Source organism: Trachypithecus francoisi, unplaced genomic scaffold (genome assembly GCF_009764315.1).
Source record: "Trachypithecus francoisi isolate TF-2019V2 unplaced genomic scaffold, Tfra_2.0 Lachesis_group10, whole genome shotgun sequence".
Classification (NCBI taxonomy): Eukaryota; Metazoa; Chordata; class Mammalia; order Primates; family Cercopithecidae; genus Trachypithecus; species Trachypithecus francoisi.
In genome coordinates this window covers 45,721,657-45,742,482 of record NW_022681455.1, presented here as the reverse complement: position 1 = coordinate 45,742,482, position 20,826 = coordinate 45,721,657, and the positions used below count along the sequence as shown (strand labels likewise).

At 41.5% G+C, this 20,826-nt stretch overlaps 1 protein-coding gene across 5 annotated transcripts in view; it reads right to left on the bottom strand.

The window, feature by feature from the left end:
• The window catches only part of RUNX2 (RUNX family transcription factor 2), a 242,214-nt gene that overhangs the window by 109,432 nt on the left and 111,956 nt on the right, over window positions 1-20,826 (bottom strand). For 2 of the 5 annotated variants that reach the window (XM_033217353.1, XM_033217357.1), the window contains 2 exons: window positions 11,129-11,194; window positions 5,022-9,279 (listed from right to left, as the gene is read on the bottom strand). The exons of 2 other annotated variants lie outside the window; for them this stretch is intronic. In XM_033217353.1, the coding sequence (XP_033073244.1) occupies window positions 8,801-9,279; window positions 11,129-11,194 (545 nt within the window). In that variant the 3' untranslated portion in view covers window positions 5,022-8,800. Of the gene's footprint in view, window positions 1-5,021; window positions 9,280-11,128; window positions 11,195-20,826 lie in introns of those variants that run through there. One more of the 5 variants, XM_033217354.1, reaches the window with a different exon arrangement.

Sequence of the window (20,826 nt, the reverse complement as noted above, 5' to 3'; positions counted from 1 at the left end):
GCGTGGTCTACTTTTTTTCTGAAACAGGCACACAGAGACAGAGCGTATTTTTTCCTTTCACTGGGAGGCAGGAATGACTGGAGTTGTTCAAACACGGTCCGTTCCTGCAGTTCCTATGATAAAGTTGAACTACCAGAGGAATTTTTTTTTTTTACAACTGCGGAAATGAAAAAGTAAACAAGACTGGGACTGCATTGGTATTTAGGCTCCAGTTTTTTGTTGTTGTTTTTGTCTTTCCCTTTTTTTAAGCCATTGGGCTAGGAGCCTGAAGGGACCATATAATATGAAAAACCCTGAGAGGTTTTATTAGCCAATAAAAAAAAACCTGAGCTCCTATTAACCACTTAACTCCTTGCTGAAGTTCAAACTTGCTTTCTCCTTGGATCCTTCTCTCCCTCTCATGCCCACGAAGAATGACGGTTGGTTCACCAATCTTTCCCTGCACAACCTGAGCTCACAGTTTGTGCTCCAGAAGGTGTGGTTGAGAATCGTATGCAATAATAATCTCTGTATTTCTCAGCTGTGAAGCCATAAATAAGATTTCTGCAAGGAGCCAAATGTTCTATGCTCCCAAATCTACACACACAAAGGCTCTTTAAGTACTCTACTAAAAAAGAGTAAAGTCATTGTGATTTCTATGATTTAAATACTAAATGATGGTTAGGGAGAACAAAATCAGGCTAAAGTATTTCTGGGATAAATAACGATCCCATAAAAGACTTCTCTCATTTGGGGGCAGAAGAATGAAGGGAAACTCACAGAGAAACAGAAAATGAAACTGGTCCAACTATTTCACTGCTGTAGATGGATGGAGTTAGGATACACAGGTGACTTGCTTTAGGAAAGAAAGAATGTCAAAGGACATTTAAATCCTAACACTTTTATTAATTGTGCCACAATTCTATGTGTCATGTGGTTTTGTTGTCTGCTTTTTGCTGCTTTTAAATAAATTTGTACCTTTCTATCAATCCATCATCCAATTGTGTTTTGGGTGTTCTTCGTATTCCCATCTCTCAAAAACACCCTTAATTTCTGCCATTATATACTGTATCTCTAATTCCACGGAGCCTACTCTTTCCTGTTTCCATTTTCCACATTCGGGTTAACTCTGGAACTTTTGGTCCTCCCAGAGAAATTTCCTAAGGCCACATGAGCCTGTGCGTTTTTGTGTTCTGGTCCCATTTAATGTTACTGCTGCAAGAGCTACTCCTTGAAGGGCTAATGTGGAAGAATTTTGCCCTTTTGTTAAAAGCATTTTGCTCTATGTCCTTGATTTCTTTATAAGAATAGCAGGTGGGGAAAATTCTTCCCTTTTTATTGGCTATGGAGTGGGACGGAATGACCTGGAAAGAACAGATAGCAATCAAGAAGTGAGCTATGTTTGCAATGTGAAAACACGAAGCAAGTTTTGCAGAAAACCCTACTAAGTGGCCTGACATCAATGCAACAAGATAATAAGAAATGAATTAAAATACGTTTTGGTAAAAGTTAAATGTGTTTCCAGAGATTTGATCCCTCTGCTTCCCAAATGGCTGAGCATGTCTGAATAGCAGGGCTGGATTGAGTCACAAGCTTTTGAATAAAAGCTTTACAAAAATTACTAAAAACTCCTTAAATGTTAGCTTCTCCCTGCTCCCTTAACTGACATATCAAGGAGCATCCAGTGTCCGTTGTCCCAATAACCTCTTTGAAGACAGGTAATTGTTTCTTCATCACTTGTGGGATAAAGGCAGTGCTGTTTTTTTTTGAAGAATTTGCAGAAATAAACTGAGGCCAAGAAACACTGTGTCTCCTAAGCACGTGACTTTCCCTGAGTGGGTGGCTGTTCAGGTATCCGTTCCAAACTTCACCCTCCTCCTTCCCTCCCTTCAGGCATGCACATACCTGTGTGCGCATGCACATATACACACACATACACACCACAAACACACACACACACCACACACATACACATACATACACATGCACACACCACACACACATACACCACACACATATACACATACATACACATGCACACACACAACACACACACATATACCACACACATATACACATACACATACCCACCACACACACACATACACACACACCACACACACGTATACATACACATGCCACACACGCATATACACACACGCATACACACCACACACATACACACATGCACCACACACACATGTATACATATGCACCATACATATACACACACATATATACATACACCACACACACACATACACCACACACACACACACACCACATACACACACATCCCTGGTGTATTACCCTTTGCATCTACAGTGGATCCTTTTCCTTGATAAGTTTTGATTCATAACTTTTTCAAATTTCATTTCCAAGGCCACCTGATTGAATAACTACTGCTGAGAAGCCGCTAGGAAGACACAAAGAGGCTTCTCAGGGTCCACAGGAATGGTGGTGAGGAAGGAAAGACTCCCTTGCCTTTGCTCAGAACCCACAGTTTAAATCAAGAGTATCAGCTCTCCACATACTGGTTCCTACCTGGCCTTTCTTAAGCACCTTTTCCAGGCTGGAGGAGAGAGACAATGGAAGAGCAGAGATGGGTTGGGAGCAATTTGGAGTATACCTGGGGTACATAGGCCTAGGGTGCAAGCCTGATTCCCAGTACCAATATCTGGGCAGCTCAGGTGTTACGAACTCTTGCATGAAGACGTCCTCTCCAGCCCCACAAAAACTGACTAAGGAGTGAACGCATGAGGGGTTGCTTGGGATTTCACAGGTGAGCTGGCCCACACTCGCTACAACTGGAGCAGTCAGCTGAGTTGTCCTCTGCTTCCCCAGAAGAACTTAGAGATGATGACAGTGTTATCATAAGCATCCTACCTTTTTAGATACCTCCAAATTGTTGCTTCCTAGGACTGGTCTCTAAAATAATTTTCAAATAGTTAGGACAGAGAGGCCAATTGATAGGATTGTTATTGTTAACCTGGTAATCTAGGTACAGGTGGTTGCTTAAATCAGGCAAGCCAGTACCTCCATTTCTGCAGTGGCTCTTGGCTAGGTCATTATTGTTTACCAACCATTTCCAGAGGGAATGAAAAATTAACTAATAAAGAGCTATAGGACCTGCTCTCACTGACTGCCAATGAAGGCTTCTAACATCCTCCCTTGCCTTTCAGACTGTTTTCAAGTCTCATAAATATAAACATGTGGCTCTTCCACTGCATCTGTAGATAATAACTTCAGGGGGCTTCCTGTTTACATGGCAATACCCATTTCCCAGCCAAATAAACTCTGTGACAGAGACCTGAGGTGTTTATTGGGCCAGTCCCGGCTGGGATTGAGTTAACAGGAAACACCCACTCTTGCAGAAATGCCTGATGATTAAATATTTGGGGGATAGAGGACACCAGAGGTCAAAAACACTGCAGAAATTGCTTTCTTCTTCCGCCTGTCGTTTCAGTGAGAAACAGGCCATGATAAATCTGGCCAACCAATCCAGGCTTAACAAAGACCCACAGCTGGGCTGTTCACTGGCTGCACAGCCCATGTTGCAGAGAGGAGCGAAGAAGTGCAGATGAAAAAGTCAACAGCAGCCCTCACAATACATCCAAATCTTGGGGTGCCGTCAGGTGAAGGGATGGAAAAGGTTGATTGTATAGCAATCACTGGGAAGTCCCTCAGCCTCTGCCTGGCTACTCTAATTTAATAAACAATGTATTCCCACATCAGTTCTGTCAATAAAGCCTCTAGCTCAGTGGTTCTCAATCGGTGGTGATCTTGCCACCCAGGGAACATTTGGCAACATCTGGAGACATTTTTGATTGTCATAACTAGGGAGGTGCTACTAACATTTAGTGGGTAGAGGCTAGGAACACTGCTAAACATCCTACAATGCACGGGACAGCATCCCTGACACACACGCAAAAAGAATTATCCAGTCTGAAATGTCAGTAGTGCCAAGATCTAGCCCAATGCCTTTTCATAAACCAAGAAACTGAGACACAGAGGAGTAAAGGGATTTGCCCTAGACCATCCTGCTGGAGAAAACTGGAGACAGAAAGAAAGCCACTGTGACCACTTCCTTTGTGAATGCCCTTTAAAGTCACACAGATGTTTAATTTTTTTTTTTAAATAAATAAATCTACATCCTCAGAGTTGCAGACAAGTTCCCTGGCTTAAGCTCACCCAAATGCTTTCAGGACATTTCCTATTCTTGCAATTTAACTATTTCCAAGATTTCTTAGAAAATAGTGCCAAAGGGTTAAGAATGAGCAGATCTTCAAGGTCTCTAACTCTCCCTATGATGTGGGTCAGCTTGGCCACTGGCTGACCTTCTCTGCACCATGATTTCCTGGGTCCTTATTTTAGAATTGTGGTGAGCCCAAGCATTCAGAAAGCACAGGACACAGAGAAAGCAACTTTTCTACCCTAGGCCTTCAACCTTATCGCAAGTGGGGGAACTTACCAAAAATAAACAATGGCCAAGGGGGGAAAAAATCTCCAAACTATAGTTATGTTCACTAGGAGAATTCTTCTGAGGCTATAGCCCGCCAGGCCAAGGTCCATTTTTACTCATCCTTGGGCTTTGGGTGACTTTATTTTTAAGAACCCAAAAGAGATGTGGAAAAGAAAACAGACTAGCCTATGTCTGGGCTGCCTGAGATCTTCTGCTGAGAGCCAGAGGTTCTCTTGCGGGGCCATGTTCATGTTCCCAGAGATTAGAATCATGAAGCCATCAAGACTGCATCTATACCCCTGATAGGTCCCACAGTTGGAATAAATGGCCTTACTCAAGGTGAGCACTCCTTCCTTCAGACACAAGCTGGTAAGGAAGTGAGTTCACTGCTAGATTCTTTGCCCACCCCTCTCTAGGAACAGGACAAAACAAGATTTTGTTTTACCAAGATTTTTTTTCTTCTCCCCAGTAATACAGCATCTCTTCTCTTAACAAGCCCTGGCAAGTGCCCAGGTGTAAGCAGGAGTAGACATCAGACTAGGGAGAAACCGTGAACAAGAAAAGACCCAAGGTACACACATAACAAAACCAAAAAAGCCATTTTATTGAAAATTAAATTCAAACTTCAAATTAATATTACAATCATGAGAAAAATGCCAAATAATTCAATTTACAGTTGCAACATACAATACAAATAGTCCCTTTGAAGTTAAGAGTAAACTCATCCACAATCATGACCTGTGGCACAAAGCAGAATTTTTACAATATGTGCATGGAAAGCAATTCTTGGGCAATAGCAATTGGAAAAATAAAAAGGAAAGCTTGTATTTACACAAAATGCTACAAATATTTTTGTTCCACAGAAACCTAAGAATGGTAAAGCATATCCAAAAGAAATGGAATTTTATTCAGAATACCTAAGAAATTATTGTAAGTTATGGTTTTGGCTGATATATTTCAAAGTACTGCATTAAAAAGCAAACAGTTATTTGTAAACATGAAGTAAACAAACATCTAAAAAATTCTCACACAGAAAATATTTTTAAAATGCATTCGTTTTCTAAAAACAACAAATTCAAGGTTTGGAAGAATTGTCTTTTATTATTGTTCTTTCAAATACCATAGGTATAATGGTTACTTTTGCTAATGCTTCGTGTTTCCATGTATTAACCTGGAGTCTGGGCAAGTCCCTTTCCTTGGAATGGAGGGAATCCTTAAAGCCGTACACACATCTCCTCCCTTCTGAATTTATCACAGATGGTCCCTAATGGTGTGGACTTCTCTGCTCATTTTGAAAGGGCCCTGGCAGGGGAGAGGCGGTGAGACCACCTAAAGAGCAAATGATAGTTAATCTGTTAAGTTTCTCAGTTCCAGGCTGAATGTTATTCCACTAATCTAAAACCAAAGCTGTGGTACCTGTTCTGGAACTCTGACATGGGCTAAAATTTGTGAGACAACTGAAATGGATAAAAATGTGGCTGCGCTGATCACACTATACATTCCAGCAATGTCTGTGCTACACAGAGAAGCACGCTATTTTAATTCCCAGGCACTAGCACATGGTTCCACAGTAGTAGTAAGACTTTGCTTGGGTCTTGAAATCACAAATCAAACACATGACCCAGTGCAAATTAAGGGTTCAGTGAAAAAAAAAAAAAAAAAAAGAAGAAAAACAAAATTTTAATCCCTAGACCGAAAAAGGGCAGAATTTGTTCTAAGAAATGTGAATTACCCCCATCGGGGTGGTTGGAGTGAGGGTGGAGGGAAGAAGTGCTTGAATTTTTCCCAAGGAAAAAAAGCTTCTAAAGTGTTTCTGGGTTGCTGCCTGCAGCCACTATAGTAACATTTCAACACAAAAGCGTCCCTAAAGTCACTCGGTATGTGTACTGTAAACTTAAAAAAGCCCTTTTAACATTACAAAATAATGTACAGATATAGTACCTTTTTAATTAAATAGGATGCAGCTGGCACTGGCGGTAACATTTTTATGTCAATTAATTAAAATTGAAATGTGTAACCAGACACTGGCTTTTTTAAGTGCTGCTGAAACAAACACATATTTTACACTTACAAATAAATGGACAGTGGTGTGCTTCAAGCTACCACACACAAACAATAAATAGTATCAATTACTACTTCCATCTTACTTAAGTAATAGAAAAGTGGCTTATTTATCTAAGCATACTTGGTATACAGCCTTTAGAAGGCAAAGTGTTTTGTTTTCCCATCCATTTTTATTAGAAGGAGTCAGGATGAATTCGAAGGGAGATTCCCAGGCAGGAAGCACAGGTCCAGCTGCCCCACACGCTGTCCTGCAATGCTGGGTGGCCTAAAAAGGTGGGTTTGAGAAGGACCAGAGAACAAGGGGGCCATTAGGGGTTGAAGGCAAATCTCTGCTAAATTCTGCTTGGGTGGGTGGAGGATTCCAATGAAGGGACCCTGACTTTTCAGGGAGGACAGCAGGGATTGGCCTGGTGGTGTCATTAGATGATCCTTGTTTGGATTAAGGATTTGCACTTGGTCAATTAAAAAATGTGGCAGTGGTCAAAGTGCATGCCACAGAAGGGCTCTAGCTCAAATTCGTACACAGTAGTAGACACCAAACTCCACACACCCTTGCCCTCCTTGGCCCTCCACTGTAAGAAATACAAATGTCAAAGGCTGTCTGTAGGTCCCCACGGGCCATATGTCCTCTCAGCTCAGCTACCTGCTGGAACCTGGCTGCCTCTTCAGAGGACCTACTCCCAAAAGACAGTGATGTCATTCTGCTCCTCTAAATGCAAATTCTGTGGAAAGTTGCCAGTGGGGCCTTGGGTAAGGCAGATTGGGGTTCCCCTGATGTGTTGTTTGGTAAGGCTGGTTAGTTAAGAGTCCCTGGTGCAATTCTGCTCTCCTGTACTAGGTGTCTCATAATTGATCTTCTATCCACATGTGTGGCTTTAAGCTGACTATGTCTTTGCTATGAAGCCTGGCGATTTAGAGTTTTGCTTAACTATGAAATCACAGAACATTTTCCCGTAGTTCAATGATTTACTTGTGCTTGTCTTTTTAATATGACAAGAGTCATAATTACCCCAAAGAAACTAGAAAACCACATCACTCCAGCATTTCATGCTGATAAAGGGCTAAAGGTTGTTTTTTAAATCCCTAATTATTGCTTTAAAAGGCAAAGCTGTGTTAGAGGCATTCAAAGATCTGAAAGAACTAAACATAACATTTCCTTCATACAGCACAAAAACAATCTATATCTAAAATGTTTGGAGATGGAAGTATTTTTTAAAATCACATTGTGCCTGGATGAACTGAAATTGCTTAGCAATATTTCAGATATGGCTCTAGACCACTGAAGAAATTTGTTATTTAATAAAGAGCACTTTTAGAGACCGAAGTCAACATATCAATACACTAAGAAATGTTTCAAGGGTCCAAATGTCATTAAATAATTATAAATATATCTTTAAAGTTATATGACCATTCACGTTAGCAAGTTACCTCAGATTTTACACATATTCATAATTTAAAAAAAAGAAAACAAATAACACATAGCCAAACGCAAACACTATCTATACCAGTATGGCTATAATAATGTATTGCCATTTTCAGTTTTGCATAAAAGGAAAAGGCAGGTTTTAGGGATAGGATTTATTTTTGGTTCAGTGGGGAAAGGGGAGGAGGAGTGTTAAAAAAAAAAAAGTAAAATAAAATAATCTATCCTGATCAGTTATTTTTGAAGTCACTTTCTTAGAGCACGGAAAAAAAAAAAAAAAAAAAACGAACCCAACAGTTCAGATGAGGACCTGCAGCATGTCTGAAAGCAGAAATTGGAAGAGTTATTCTGAATGATGGTACTGTGATGGAAGCGTCCATTCTACCTCATGTCCCTTTAGTGCACCTCAACTGGTTTTGTAAGCTGTCTGCAGAGGGCACTGGTCCATACACAGCTGCCACCGTGAGGGTGTGAGGTTTCAGAGCACAGAGAGGAAGCGGCTTTGCTCTTCTCCCTCCTGAACCTGGAGTCCACCTCTCTGAATTGGCATATGAACAGGTTATTGATGATAACAGACCAAACGACAAAAACAAAAATACCTTTTCCCTTCTTTGTTCCTTTGTAAAAGTACATCTTAAATAGTAAACAATCTGAAGCTCAATTGCAATTGTCTCTCTTGAGCCTTCTGCTTCTCAATATCTACCCTCTTATGGCTGCAAGATCATGACTGAGTGAATGAAAAATCTTCTAAAAAATAGGCACTTTGTAGATAGCTAATCGATATACATATATATGCACTCTCTCTATATATGTATATATTGATACGTGTGGGATGTGGCCCCCAGATACCACTGGGCCACTGCTGAGGAATTTCAATATGGTCGCCAAACAGATTCATCCATTCTGCCACTAGAATTCAAAACAGTTGGGGAACTGCTGTGGCTTCCATCAGCGTCAACACCATCATTCTGGTTAGGCAAATTTGGATTTAATAGCGTGCTGCCATTCGAGGTGGTGGTGCATGGCGGAAGCATTCTGGAAGGAGACCGGTCTCCCCCCGGCACCATGGGAAACTGATAGGATCCTGACGAAGTGCCATAGTAGAGATATGGAGTGCTGCTGGTCTGGAAGGGTCCACTCTGGCTTTGGGAAGAGCCGGGGTAGGGTGGTGGCAGGTAGGTGTGGTAGTGAGTGGTGGCGGACATACCGAGGGACATGCCTGAGGTGACTGGCGGGGTGTAAGTAAAGGTGGCTGGATAGTGCATTCGTGGGTTGGAGAAGCGGCTCTCAGTGAGGGATGAAATGCTTGGGAACTGCCTGGGGTCTGAAAAAGGGCCCAGTTCTGAAGCACCTAAAAATTATAACAGAAGATGGAGGGAAAAATCTGTAAATATCAATTAAAATAATGATAGAATTGTTACAAGAAAAAAAAAAAAAACTTTAGCTTTCCCAAAAAGGAACAGCAAGTCACAAACAGACCTTCAAATGCACCAGTCACTTTACAGTCTTTTTTCCCCCACTTTGTAGTCTTAACAGCATTGATCCTTAAGTTTTTCACCCCAGAGAATCCAAAGGGCTTTAAAAACCCACATGTGTGCCAGGTCAATGTGTAAACCAACCCAACACTCTGACCACGTAGGTTCACTCACCAGACTTTAAGACCAAATCCTCATGGATTTTTTTTCTCTGTTTCTCGTTGCACTTTAGATATTTGAAGTGAAATTTTTACTAAGTCAGACAAGTTTATTTTCCTCAACTCAATATAAAGAAATTCCAAAATAATGTCTTATTGTTATTTACTCTTGGCAGGCTCCTTCATCATGAAGGAACATCAAAAAGATAGCCTATCATGTTCCTATCATTTCCTTTAACGCCTTAAAATAATTTAAAATCTTGTCAGAAGTCTCATCTTAGCAACAGTGAAATCAAACCAGAAACTCATAACTTCTCTCTCTGGGGGTGGACACGGAGGGTCATAAGCTACTAGATCAGTCGGTTTTTTTTTTTTTTTTTTAGACGGAGTCTCGCTCTGTCGCCCAGGCTGGAGTGCAGTGGCCAGATCTCAGCTCACTGCAAGCTCCGCCTCCCAGGTTCACGCCATTCTCCTGCCTCAGCCTCCCGAGTAGCTGGGACTACAGGCGCCCGCACCTCGCCCGGCTAATTTTTTGTATTTTTTAGTAGAGACGGGGTTTCACCATGTTAGCCAGGATGGTCTCGATCTCCTGACCTCGTGATCCGCCCGTCTCGGCCTCCCAAAGTGCTGGGATTACAGGCTTGAGCCACCGCGCCCGGCCGATCAGTCGGTTTTGAAAGTGGGAGTTAGGAGGCACAAGGGGGCATGGTACCTTAGGAATCACTGCATTTCAAGTCTTGATGGGAGACTTGTGAACTGATTTAGGCCAGGTGCTGACAGTAGCGGTTGCGAGAGGCTCGCTGCCTAGGGGAGATTAAGAGGAGGGCACTCCCCACCCGTCTCTCAGGCCCCAGCACCACACCCTACAGAACCAGCTTCAAGTCAACTTGAAGCAGTAACCTAAAGGCAAAGATGGTTTTCCCCTAAAGCGTGAAGCCCTTTCACGTCTAAAGCTAATGGTAGGCCTCCTTAATAGATGTTTCTGGTGCCGAACTTATGAAACCACCGTTATATACCATTTCATGTGGAAATCAGTTTTCTGAAATGCTACAATCTTGTAGTTGTGATCTTTAAAGACTGGGTTTATTATTATTTTTCTAGAATTGACGGAATTGTAACAAGCCCTTTTCTAATACCAGTGCTCTTGTTAAAATATTGATCCCTTCTAAAATATTTTGATTATTCGGATCTCATATATTTGTTTTCCCTACAGCTTTTAGCTATAAAGGAAAGCACTAAACAATTCTTGAGGACTTTAATGAATGGGTATTTCTTCACCTCATTTTTATTCAGACCTTGTTCTCGGATATTACAATATTTATTAAGGGAATAATCCGAACACTTTTCTTTAAAGGTGCTGACTGAAGGTTGTTAATTTTTGTTAAAATGCACACTGCTTATAATCTTCATAAAATGCAAGGGTTAAGTGCCATCATGTGCATTTGTAATATAAAGTGACTCTTTAAAAGCAACATATAGTTAACAAAATTTACAAATCGGACAGTAACAACCAGACAGCCCAGCCCAGCCCAGCCCTGCCCAGCCCAGCAATTGTTAAAAGTCTCACCTGCCTGGCTCTTCTTACTGAGAGTGGAAGGCCAGAGGCAGAAGTCAGAGGTGGCAGTGTCATCATCTGTAAAATGAGGGGGATGAGCTCTAAGTTCCCTTCCAGCTCTAATGTTCTATGACCATGAATTCCAAGAGAGAAGGAGAAGCAACAGCCTTAGGGGAGGGGTAGACAGAGAGGTTCCCATCCCTCATTAGTATTTTCCCAGAATCCGCAGGCCCATAAGCAGAGGGTAAAAGCTAGGGAGCAGCTTCTAAGGCCAGAAGCAAACACTTTCAAGATGAAGAACCAAAACTAACATAGCCCAGGCAGTCACTCTCTGCTTTTTATAAATTCTTCCATCCTCAACTAGCCTCTACCTATTCCTCCCCAAAACGAAATTCTGACAAGCTTAAGTTTAAAAATGTGGAAGCAGTGATTACGACAGAATCAGAAATGGGAGCAGATGCGCCACAACATCTCCCCCGCCCAGTGCTTGTGCCCTGCCTGGTATAATACAGAGGCCAAATGGAGGCCACAGCTGTTCCTCAGGCAGCCTCTGCATTGCAGGGCATCCAGGGGACCTTGAGCTGGCAGAACTAATAGCGATGGGCAGGTCACTTCTGTATGCATTAAGTTCAATAGTTAGATGATATAAGAAAAACCAGAATAACGTGAACAGTGTGCATCAGAAAGAAGTTGCACTTAAAACCCCAACGTGTGCCCCCTGCAGAAGCATGGAGTTCACACAGACATGTTAATGTAAAAACTGCTTCTCAGGTGTATTTGTACTTAAAATACACTGTAGTAATAATTACAATTCCATATGTTTTCACTTATTTTGATGCAGAAACCTCATTAAAACTCTTTATGTGGGCCCCTGGCAGTAAACTCCAATATGGTTTTGAATTTACTCCTCCCTCCTCCTTCCTCTCAATTTTACCTGATACATTTTGCTGATGTTTTTATTGCCCATCACACGCCAGGATCACTGTACCTTTTTGGTTTATAGATGCTAGCTAACACAAATTGACATTCGTTTTTCAATTAATGAGCTCTGGTTATGGTTTATAGAAAACAATGCAACAAATTTCCGCTAGGTTTACAGTATTTTAACCAATCACTTTTAGGCATTTGAGTCTTAATGTCTTGAGAATGGACTCTTTCTTGACAAAGAGCGCTAATGTTGACTTGAAAGGGATTATAGGATGATTTTTCAACTTACAAACAATAGAATTTTCTGGAATTTGTTTAGTCATTTTATGTTACCAAGAAATGTTCCTGAAACATATTGCAACATCTTCTGTAGGAAGAAATAGTAGCAATTTGCTCTAGTACGACATGAGATCCCTTATAAAATAATCACAATAGGGTGGTGGCAGAAATATTAAACTTAAAAGAAAGACTATAAACTCCTTCCTAATCTTCAATTTTTAAAATAATAATTGTTACAGAAGCAAATAATATCATTAAATTTTCTTTCATTGAATGAGTTTGTATCTTTGCTTCTAATCTCTGTTTTGTACATGAACTCAGGTTTTCTTCCAGAACCCCTTCTTGGGCTGTTTTGACATTGAATCCTAAACTAGTCACATCTTGTGTCACCAACCACATTGTACCCGCAAACTTACAAACACAGAACTGGATATTACATCAACTAAAGTAAGCAAAACGTAAATCTGACTTATTAAGAGTCCACATTATGAAAGCCTAGAGTTCTAAAGGTAGTGCAACCCCAATCTGATTTTATAAATATAAAACCAAAGCTCAGCCACTCCCCCAGTGATACGCCTGGTCCCCTCAGAGCTCCCAAGAGCCCGTTTAAAACTCCGGACTACAACTCACTGGATAGATAAAGGTGGTTTGGAGACCTTTTTAAAATAGCAAGGAACAACTTGCACAGATCCATTCTTTTTGCTGTTATCCATGTTATCTCCTCCATATACAAAGTACATTCAGTTATTAGGCTTTGCTGAACAGTGGAGAAGTTGAGAGTGCTATAGCCAACACTAGATCACTTGGTGCTAAGAGTTTTAAAATGGATGTGCCTACATCTGGGGGTTCCTGGGGGACTGCCAGGAGTTACTAGAAGCCCAAGATAATCATTGTGCTTTTTCCCAATGGGCTGGTTTTACTCAACTTGGGGAAAATAATACACTATACAATAAAGATGAATATAATGTGGAAGAGAATGCAACATTTATGTGAATTTTTAGTCAAAGTCAAATAAAAAATGACCTCAACAAAAATTTTGCACTTGTACAGCTTTAGGCTATGCTCCCAGATCCCCTAAGCTACTCAAATATTCCATTATGTTGGTTGAGGAACTCTGATGGAAAAGTCTAAACTCCTAATTTACTGCTTAGGTAATGCAAATCTAACCCCTGTTTGACAAATAGGAAGGGTGATATCTAGAGAAAGGAAGCCATTTACTCAGTATCACAAAATCACAGCCACAGCTAGACAGACCTCTTTGACTTCTAACAAAGGATATGCGATCTTAGTTACCCTTAAGGAATCTGGTTAACATGATCACAGATCTATCTACACACACACACATACACACACACACCCCTCTGCTATCTTAGAGGTTGGTTTGCCTAAATGAAAAATACTTAAAATATCTCAAAATACTTAAATTGACTCTTCTGCTGCCTAAGTGCTGCCCCAGTGAGAGTTCCTATCTTTGGGATATTATTAACAACTCTTTCAGGCCTTGTTGATCTAATCTGCTAAATAATGGGCAATTAGTTTAGTTGCTCAGGGCAACATGTGAATGAGACCAAGGTCAAGGGTATGATCCCCTTAGGACCTGCTGGCTTCCTACAGATGCATTTCATTCCAAAACTGCTGTCTACACCCCTAGCCAAAGCCAAACAGCTTGCAAACAAATGTAGCTGTCATAAAGAGAGCTGCAAGAACTTTGCTCATTAAAATAGTAACGGCAGTGGCGGCAGCAATTTTTCACAACCTAATATACACAGGGAAGAATATATTAATAAAATTTCCATGGAGTACAAATAAAAATAAAATCACTAATAAAAGTAAAAACATCTTGCCCCTCCTCCCAAGGTCTATGAGGGAAAAGGAAATAGCTTCTCTTTACCCAACTAGGTTTCTTGGTCTTCAAGTGGAAAGTGTGTGAAACCAAGATAAGGGGGAATCAAAGAGAATGTCTGATCTCTAATTTTCAGGGCCTGCAATCCTCCACGTGGCATCTTTCACACACTGCTTTCCAATGCTGCTTATCCTGCGTCACGTTTGGCTCGCACTGAGAGTAGCTGTGGAGGGTAGAGATGTGTCTGATACTTTTTTGCCTCCCCTTCAGAACTTCGTAACAGTCACACCTATGTTTGACATTTGTAGGCCTTTACCAAGGCCTTTACTTTAACATACATTTTCTCATTGACTAGGCCCCCAATAAATAATGGTTGGTTGATGGAAAATGGGTAAGGTGATCTCTAGAACAAAAAGAAATTGGAATTTGGGCAAAATAACATACTAGGTACTTGCCATTGGGGCTGTCAGCTGGGAAACCCCATGCCCCATGTCCTCTTGGCCTCTGTGCGGTACATTCACACATCCCCGTGGAGCAGGCAGGTCGGGGCAGAAAAAAAGGAAGTGGAGCCTTGAATCCAGACTGAACATATGTTGGCATATTCAGAGTCCTCTGCCCACTTTATGTGAGGGCATAAAGGTACAGAATGAAAAGCCATCATACTTCTCAGCAATGAGGTGTTAACTTCAAAGCTTCATTGGGGCCTTTTAAATGGTAGCAGTTATTGCTTCAACAAATCTCAAATAAATCCCAAGAACGTTTTATTAAGCCCCTCTCAGAGTTCTTTCTATTGGAACATGTAATACACAAGACCTACGTGGAGCTGCTCTCCCCTGGTAACCAAGAATCTTCTCCCCCTTTTAAATGTTTTGGCTGCCCCCTTACCAACAGCTCTATTATTTAATTTCCTATTTTACTTCTGTTCCAATAGCATTTATTTTCTGTATCACTCTTTTGCGCTCTTACTCACTCTCTTACTGAATTATTAGCTGTTTCTTAGTCTGTTTTCTCCAACTATAAAGTCAGCTTTGGATGGCAAAGAATATGTTTTCCTCTCATAGCCCTCTCAGAGCCTAGTACATTGTAAGAGGTTAAAATGAAAAAAAAAAATGTGGGTGCAAGGTTGGATGGATGAATGAATACATAAATTAGTCTAAGGATTGGGAACTCTGTACAATAACTCTGTACAGTTTTAACACAAAAGAAAAAGATATGAAAAGCATTGAGCAAGGCTGACATCAAACCTAAAATGTAATTCGAATACATTCCATATTTATAAAACCCTGTAAAACTCTCCTTAAAGAGCATTCAAAGCTATTCCCAAGCATTATTGCATCACTTGACCTCACACTGCAGACAGGAGCCCCCAAAACAGCAGTTGACACTAGTAAACGGATGCCTCTGGTTTATTACCACTGTTATTTCCTCTTCATTCCCAGCACCTGTCCTGCCTCCCAGCCAGTATCTGGGTGTGGATCCACACTAGGGAGCCCTGGGGAGACTAGACGAAGGGGAACGAGGGCCAGGTCAGAAACGCATGGCCTGCTGTTAGGTAAGCATACTCATCCTTCCTCATGATCCTGGGTTAATTGCTGCCACTAAGATCATAATCTTAGAGTGAGTCGTTTAAAGGAACAGAGAGTGAAACTAGCATCTTGTTTGAATTTTTAGACTAGTATGCAGAAGCAGAAGTCAGAGTCATCAAGAATCATAGATGAGTTCCATAGATGAGTTTTATAGACACGGAAGCCTGCAGGCATGGTAGATCTGAGCGGTAACACCAGACTCCGACACGATTCTCCGTCCCAGCTCCAGCATTCTATTCTACCTCTGCACCCTGACAAAGCATGCAGGGTGCAGAGGAAAACATAGAGGGTCTGCCTTGAGCTTCTTGAAATCTGCATTCTATGAAAACACACATGAAAAGGGAAATTTTTCCACTTACTGCCTTTTTAAGTCACACAGGCAGTAGGGCCTTAAAACAAGAGTGTATTACCCCTTACTCAAGCATAGGCCAGCCACCTTTCAAAAGGCATATCTGAGCAATTCTGTAATAAAGGAGTGAAAAGGAAGGAGGCTATGTGCATATTCAGAGTCCTCTGCCCTATTTCAAAGTCATATCCCACTGCTCCTCAGCATGGCCCCTCTTCCTGGTGGAGTGATATATACTCAGGACACTCAAGGGAGCTTTGCCCATGCTCTCCACAGCACCCATGACTTTCTCCCTTCTCTCCGTCAGACCAAGGTAAGCAAGCACTGTCTTCAAATCTCACCACTACACAAGGATTTCCTGGGCATACAAATTCTTACCATAATATTTCATTTATCAAACAACCCTTGGATATTTATGTAGAGAAATCTTACTGCTGCACACATTCCTAAGTATTATCATTGGTTTTAGATAAGAATTTTCATTTTCCAACTAAAGAGGAAGCAAATTAAGAGTAAGAACGACATATTCTTCTTCCAGATCCCAGCTAATACACAGTATGGTGCTGAGAAGACAGATGCTTCAAAAAATTTTGCTAAGCAGATGAATTACTACCAAAGTCTCAAGCAGGTAAACATGACAGAGGTAGAAATGCTATATAAACATTATCCAAAAGTCAAATGTAGACTATATGCAAAATATTACTTTGCATTTTCCACACTGAGGTTCTAAGGGACCAATTTTCTAAATTTCCCGGAATTTCTCCCCTCACACTAAAAAATGATCAACTATCCATCACTAACTTAGTTTTACTTTTCATTTCATTAGATGATAATTAGGAAAATGTACCATATATGGAAGACATGCAATGGATCATCCTGGTGGAGAAGAAAGCAGCAAAATGAGATTGTGAAATCATTTTAAGATAATGAAATGACCAGCAAACTCCATTCTTTTGCAAAAGAGAGGGAAAGTGCCTCAACTATCCAGTCTAAATATTTGTTTTCTGTGTTGTAATGAATTGTACTTTTCCACTGCATGCTCAGAAATTCTGAAAGAACTAGCTGATCCTAAGGCTAAGAAAGTATGTTATGCTGAAGGAAAAACAGAGAGGAAAAAAAAAAACCTGGCAATTTTCAAAAAATTCAGCCATTCCTTAAACCCACCCAAATTTTGAGAATATTGTTGGAAGAATATATTTCCTTTTGTAAAGGGAAAGGGGGCAGGCAGTAGAAGTGTGAGTGAGTGTGTATGCACACAGGGAGGGAGAGCAAGGGAAGGAAGGAGCCAAAGATGGAGGGGGAGAGAAAAGGGAGGAAAAATGAGAGAGATCTTCCTGCTAGGCCTTGATTAAGAACTTTTTAAATCCTAGGAAGGGTGGATAGTCTTTGAAACCAGATCCGCTGCAGGAAGGAGGCCAGCACCCAGGACACCGTGTCTTTCAGAAGGGGCCACCCACGGTGCCGTGGCAGTCATATGACTGCCCTGTCACATCCTGAAGCCATTTCCAGCCCATGCACACGTCTGTGCTCCCATTTAGAGAGGATGGGATATATTGGGAACACATATGGAAACACTTTCAGAGAATCAGTTTCCATGAAATTCATAATGAGCCAAGTGGCTTCAGATGTGGTTGCGTTCCTCCGATTAGCCAGCAAAAAAAAAAAAAAAAAAAAAAAGGAAAAAAGGAGGAAAAAAAGGGACAAATCCACCCTTTCAGACTTTATTTCAGTTTCAGAAAAATTAAAAACCACTAATGACTTATGGCTACCAAAACATGGAGCCACAATTAGGAGAGAAGGAACTAGGAAAAACGAGGGAGAGAGGTTTAAAAGTGATAGCCTTTCCCTTCTAAAAATAACAGTTTCAATATCGGTAATCTTACCTTAAATCAGAGAGAGGCTTTCCTGCGATGGTATCTGCCTAGAGTGGCATAATTAATTTTCTGACATCTTGGCAGGAGGTTGTGCGCATGTGCAAATGAGGGGGTGGGAGGTGGCGGGGAGATGGCGAGCGAGGCAGAGGCTGCAAGACCAACCCTTATTTGATAACATATGTGGTCAATTAAGATTATTTTAAAAATTGCAAACTAAATGATAAATTGTTCCTAAGAAAATCTTTCAAAAAAGCCAGAATTCAGACAGGACAGCCTGGTATTTTCCTGTGGCCTGCGCTAGTGGTAACTTGGGCTATATTAAAAGCAGAAATTTATGAACTGGTTGAGATGTTATATATTAGACACCAAAGCCTAACTGATAGGAAGGCATGAAATACAAGAAGTGGACAAATGGAGAAGGGTTTTTAAAGAGGGACATTTAACTGATATTAGTAAGTTAAAACATTATTTTTGTATTAAAACAAAAACATACATATTCTAAAATAAAATTCACATACATTCTCAGATAAAACAAGAGACATGAAAATATTTTCCTTAGGAGATTTGGGGTTGTTTTGGGTTATGCCAGAAGATCGGGGAGAGCAGGCGTAGTGAAGGAGCCCTTCAGTTTCCTCTGCCCTTTGAGGCGCTCCCGTGGAAAAGTCTGCGCAGCATTTCTTTCAGGCTTGGTAGCAAGCCTGAAGCCCTGGTGCAGGAATGTTCTGACTTGAAGCTGCTTGATGATGGGCTGGGAACTAGAACCGCCTATTGCTTAATAGACGAGTTAGTCGCTTAGTTCCCTAACCATATGAGTCCTATAAGTGATGGAACAGCCACAGCATCCCATTGTGTTAGCAAAAATTGACTAAAAGAGTGGCTAACCAAACAACTGGGATTCCAAGGCTCAGATCTGCAGAAGTACTCGATGGAAGCACTCCCACTGTCATTTTGTCATTAAATCCTCTGTGAGGTAGCAAAGTCACTGGCTGTACTTTATGAATGGCAAACTTAAACTCAAAAAAAAGTGATTTCATCGAAGTTACAGATCAGTACATGGTGGCCCACGACCCGGCCCCAGACTTGTGGGGGCTTTGCTGCCACTGTCTCCCTAGGGTGCAGGGATTTGGGGTCATTTGGGGTAAATTCTAGCAGCCTGGCCATGGCTACCAGGAAGGCAATGATGAAAAGCGTTCTGACCAATTATCACTGACAGCCCTGGGGATGGAGGTGGAATGGGAGGCAGATGCATTCACTTATTTGCCATGCTTGACCCAGCCCCAGAATTCTGATATTGTCTTTACCACTGGCATTCTGAATGATATGAAGCAAATCACGTTTTATATTCCTTAGTCTCATTGCATGAGACACTTGTAAGCAGGAACTGGTAACAGTACACAGCAAATGGCCAACATTTCCATCCTAAAAGGGCATGCCTCCCTACCCATACTATTTGAACTAGCAGAGCCAGAGAAGAAGGAAACCAAAAAGACTGGGTCTCCAAGTTAGAAAATACATAAATTGAAGATCAAAATCCTGAAATTCGCGATCAACCCCACACACCTAACTGCAGGTCCAGTCAAACTCTTCTGGAAAAAAAAAAAAACAAAATAAAAAAACCATAACTGAGAAGAGAGATGCTGGTTGAGGTAGGAAAAGACTATGAAATGAATAATCACCATAAAGTCCACTGTTTTCAGATAGAGTTTGAAGAGTTCTAGTCGGACTCTGCTTCTTAAAGTAGGACTCGAGCTGCTCCTTTAAATCTAAAACCTACCCAATCTAAGACTAGACCTGTAACCGAGACTAGCACTGGTCCAAGAGAGACGCCAGGGAAAAGGAAGAGTCCACTGCAGGCGGCGGCTGCTTTCAAGTCTGAATCACACAAAACCTGACAAGCTGGGGGCACTATTCTTTCAAAGACAATTTCCCAAAATAGATCTCAAAAGGCTTGGTGCCCAGGTGTGGTCCAACAGCCCTGAGGCCATCCTGGGCCTTAAAGCACGTGGCTCAAATTGCCTGATGCCCCTAGACCTAGGACTTGAACCAGATTACCAAGTGCTGTTCAATCTCTATACCTCAACTCCAAAAGATATAGCTACCCCAGGCCTAACGCAATCCATATTAATCTAGGATCAAAGCCACAGGCTTCAGCCTCAAACTGTATGGTGCGAGGACCTATGCTTATTTTTGCCCTTTCTCCCTCTACAGTCAGATGCAGCCACTTACCTGTGCCCCAGTGGAGGCCTGGGCTGACCATGCCCTGGGAGCGGTTCCTACCCCAGGAGGAAATACATAAGGAGCTTCTGGGTTGTGACAGACGCTGGCTTTATATTCGAGGTTCACTTTGTGTTGCATCTTCTGCTTGGGTGGTTTATCTGGCTTCCTGAATCTTTATCTTGTTTGACTTTCTGGTTCCTTGGGATTTCCTTGTTCATGTCTGCCTACCTGTTCTGTGACTTCACGTCAGGTTTTTTCGCTCAGGTGTGTGTGTGTTTCTAGACTCTGTGTTAAGTGCACACAAACATTTGCAAGAGCAACAATCTTGTCCCAACTTATCTTTCCAGTCTTGTGTCTCATTTTCCTTCTCATGAACTCTACAATCCAGACATACTGGACCCTCTTCCATCTTCTGTGCTACCCTGCCTTTTCCCACCTTCCTGCCTGGGTTTACATTAGCTCCTTGGCCCTTAGTATCCCCCTAGCCCCCTACCCTATCTCAACTCCTTAAAATTCTAAACAGCCTTTAAAATCGACCTCACAGTCCCCAGTTGCTGTGAAGCTTCTTCACATATTCTTGCTTTAGCCCACAGTAACCTCCCCTTTCTCTCTGCAGGCAATTAGTTCTTCATTTGTAT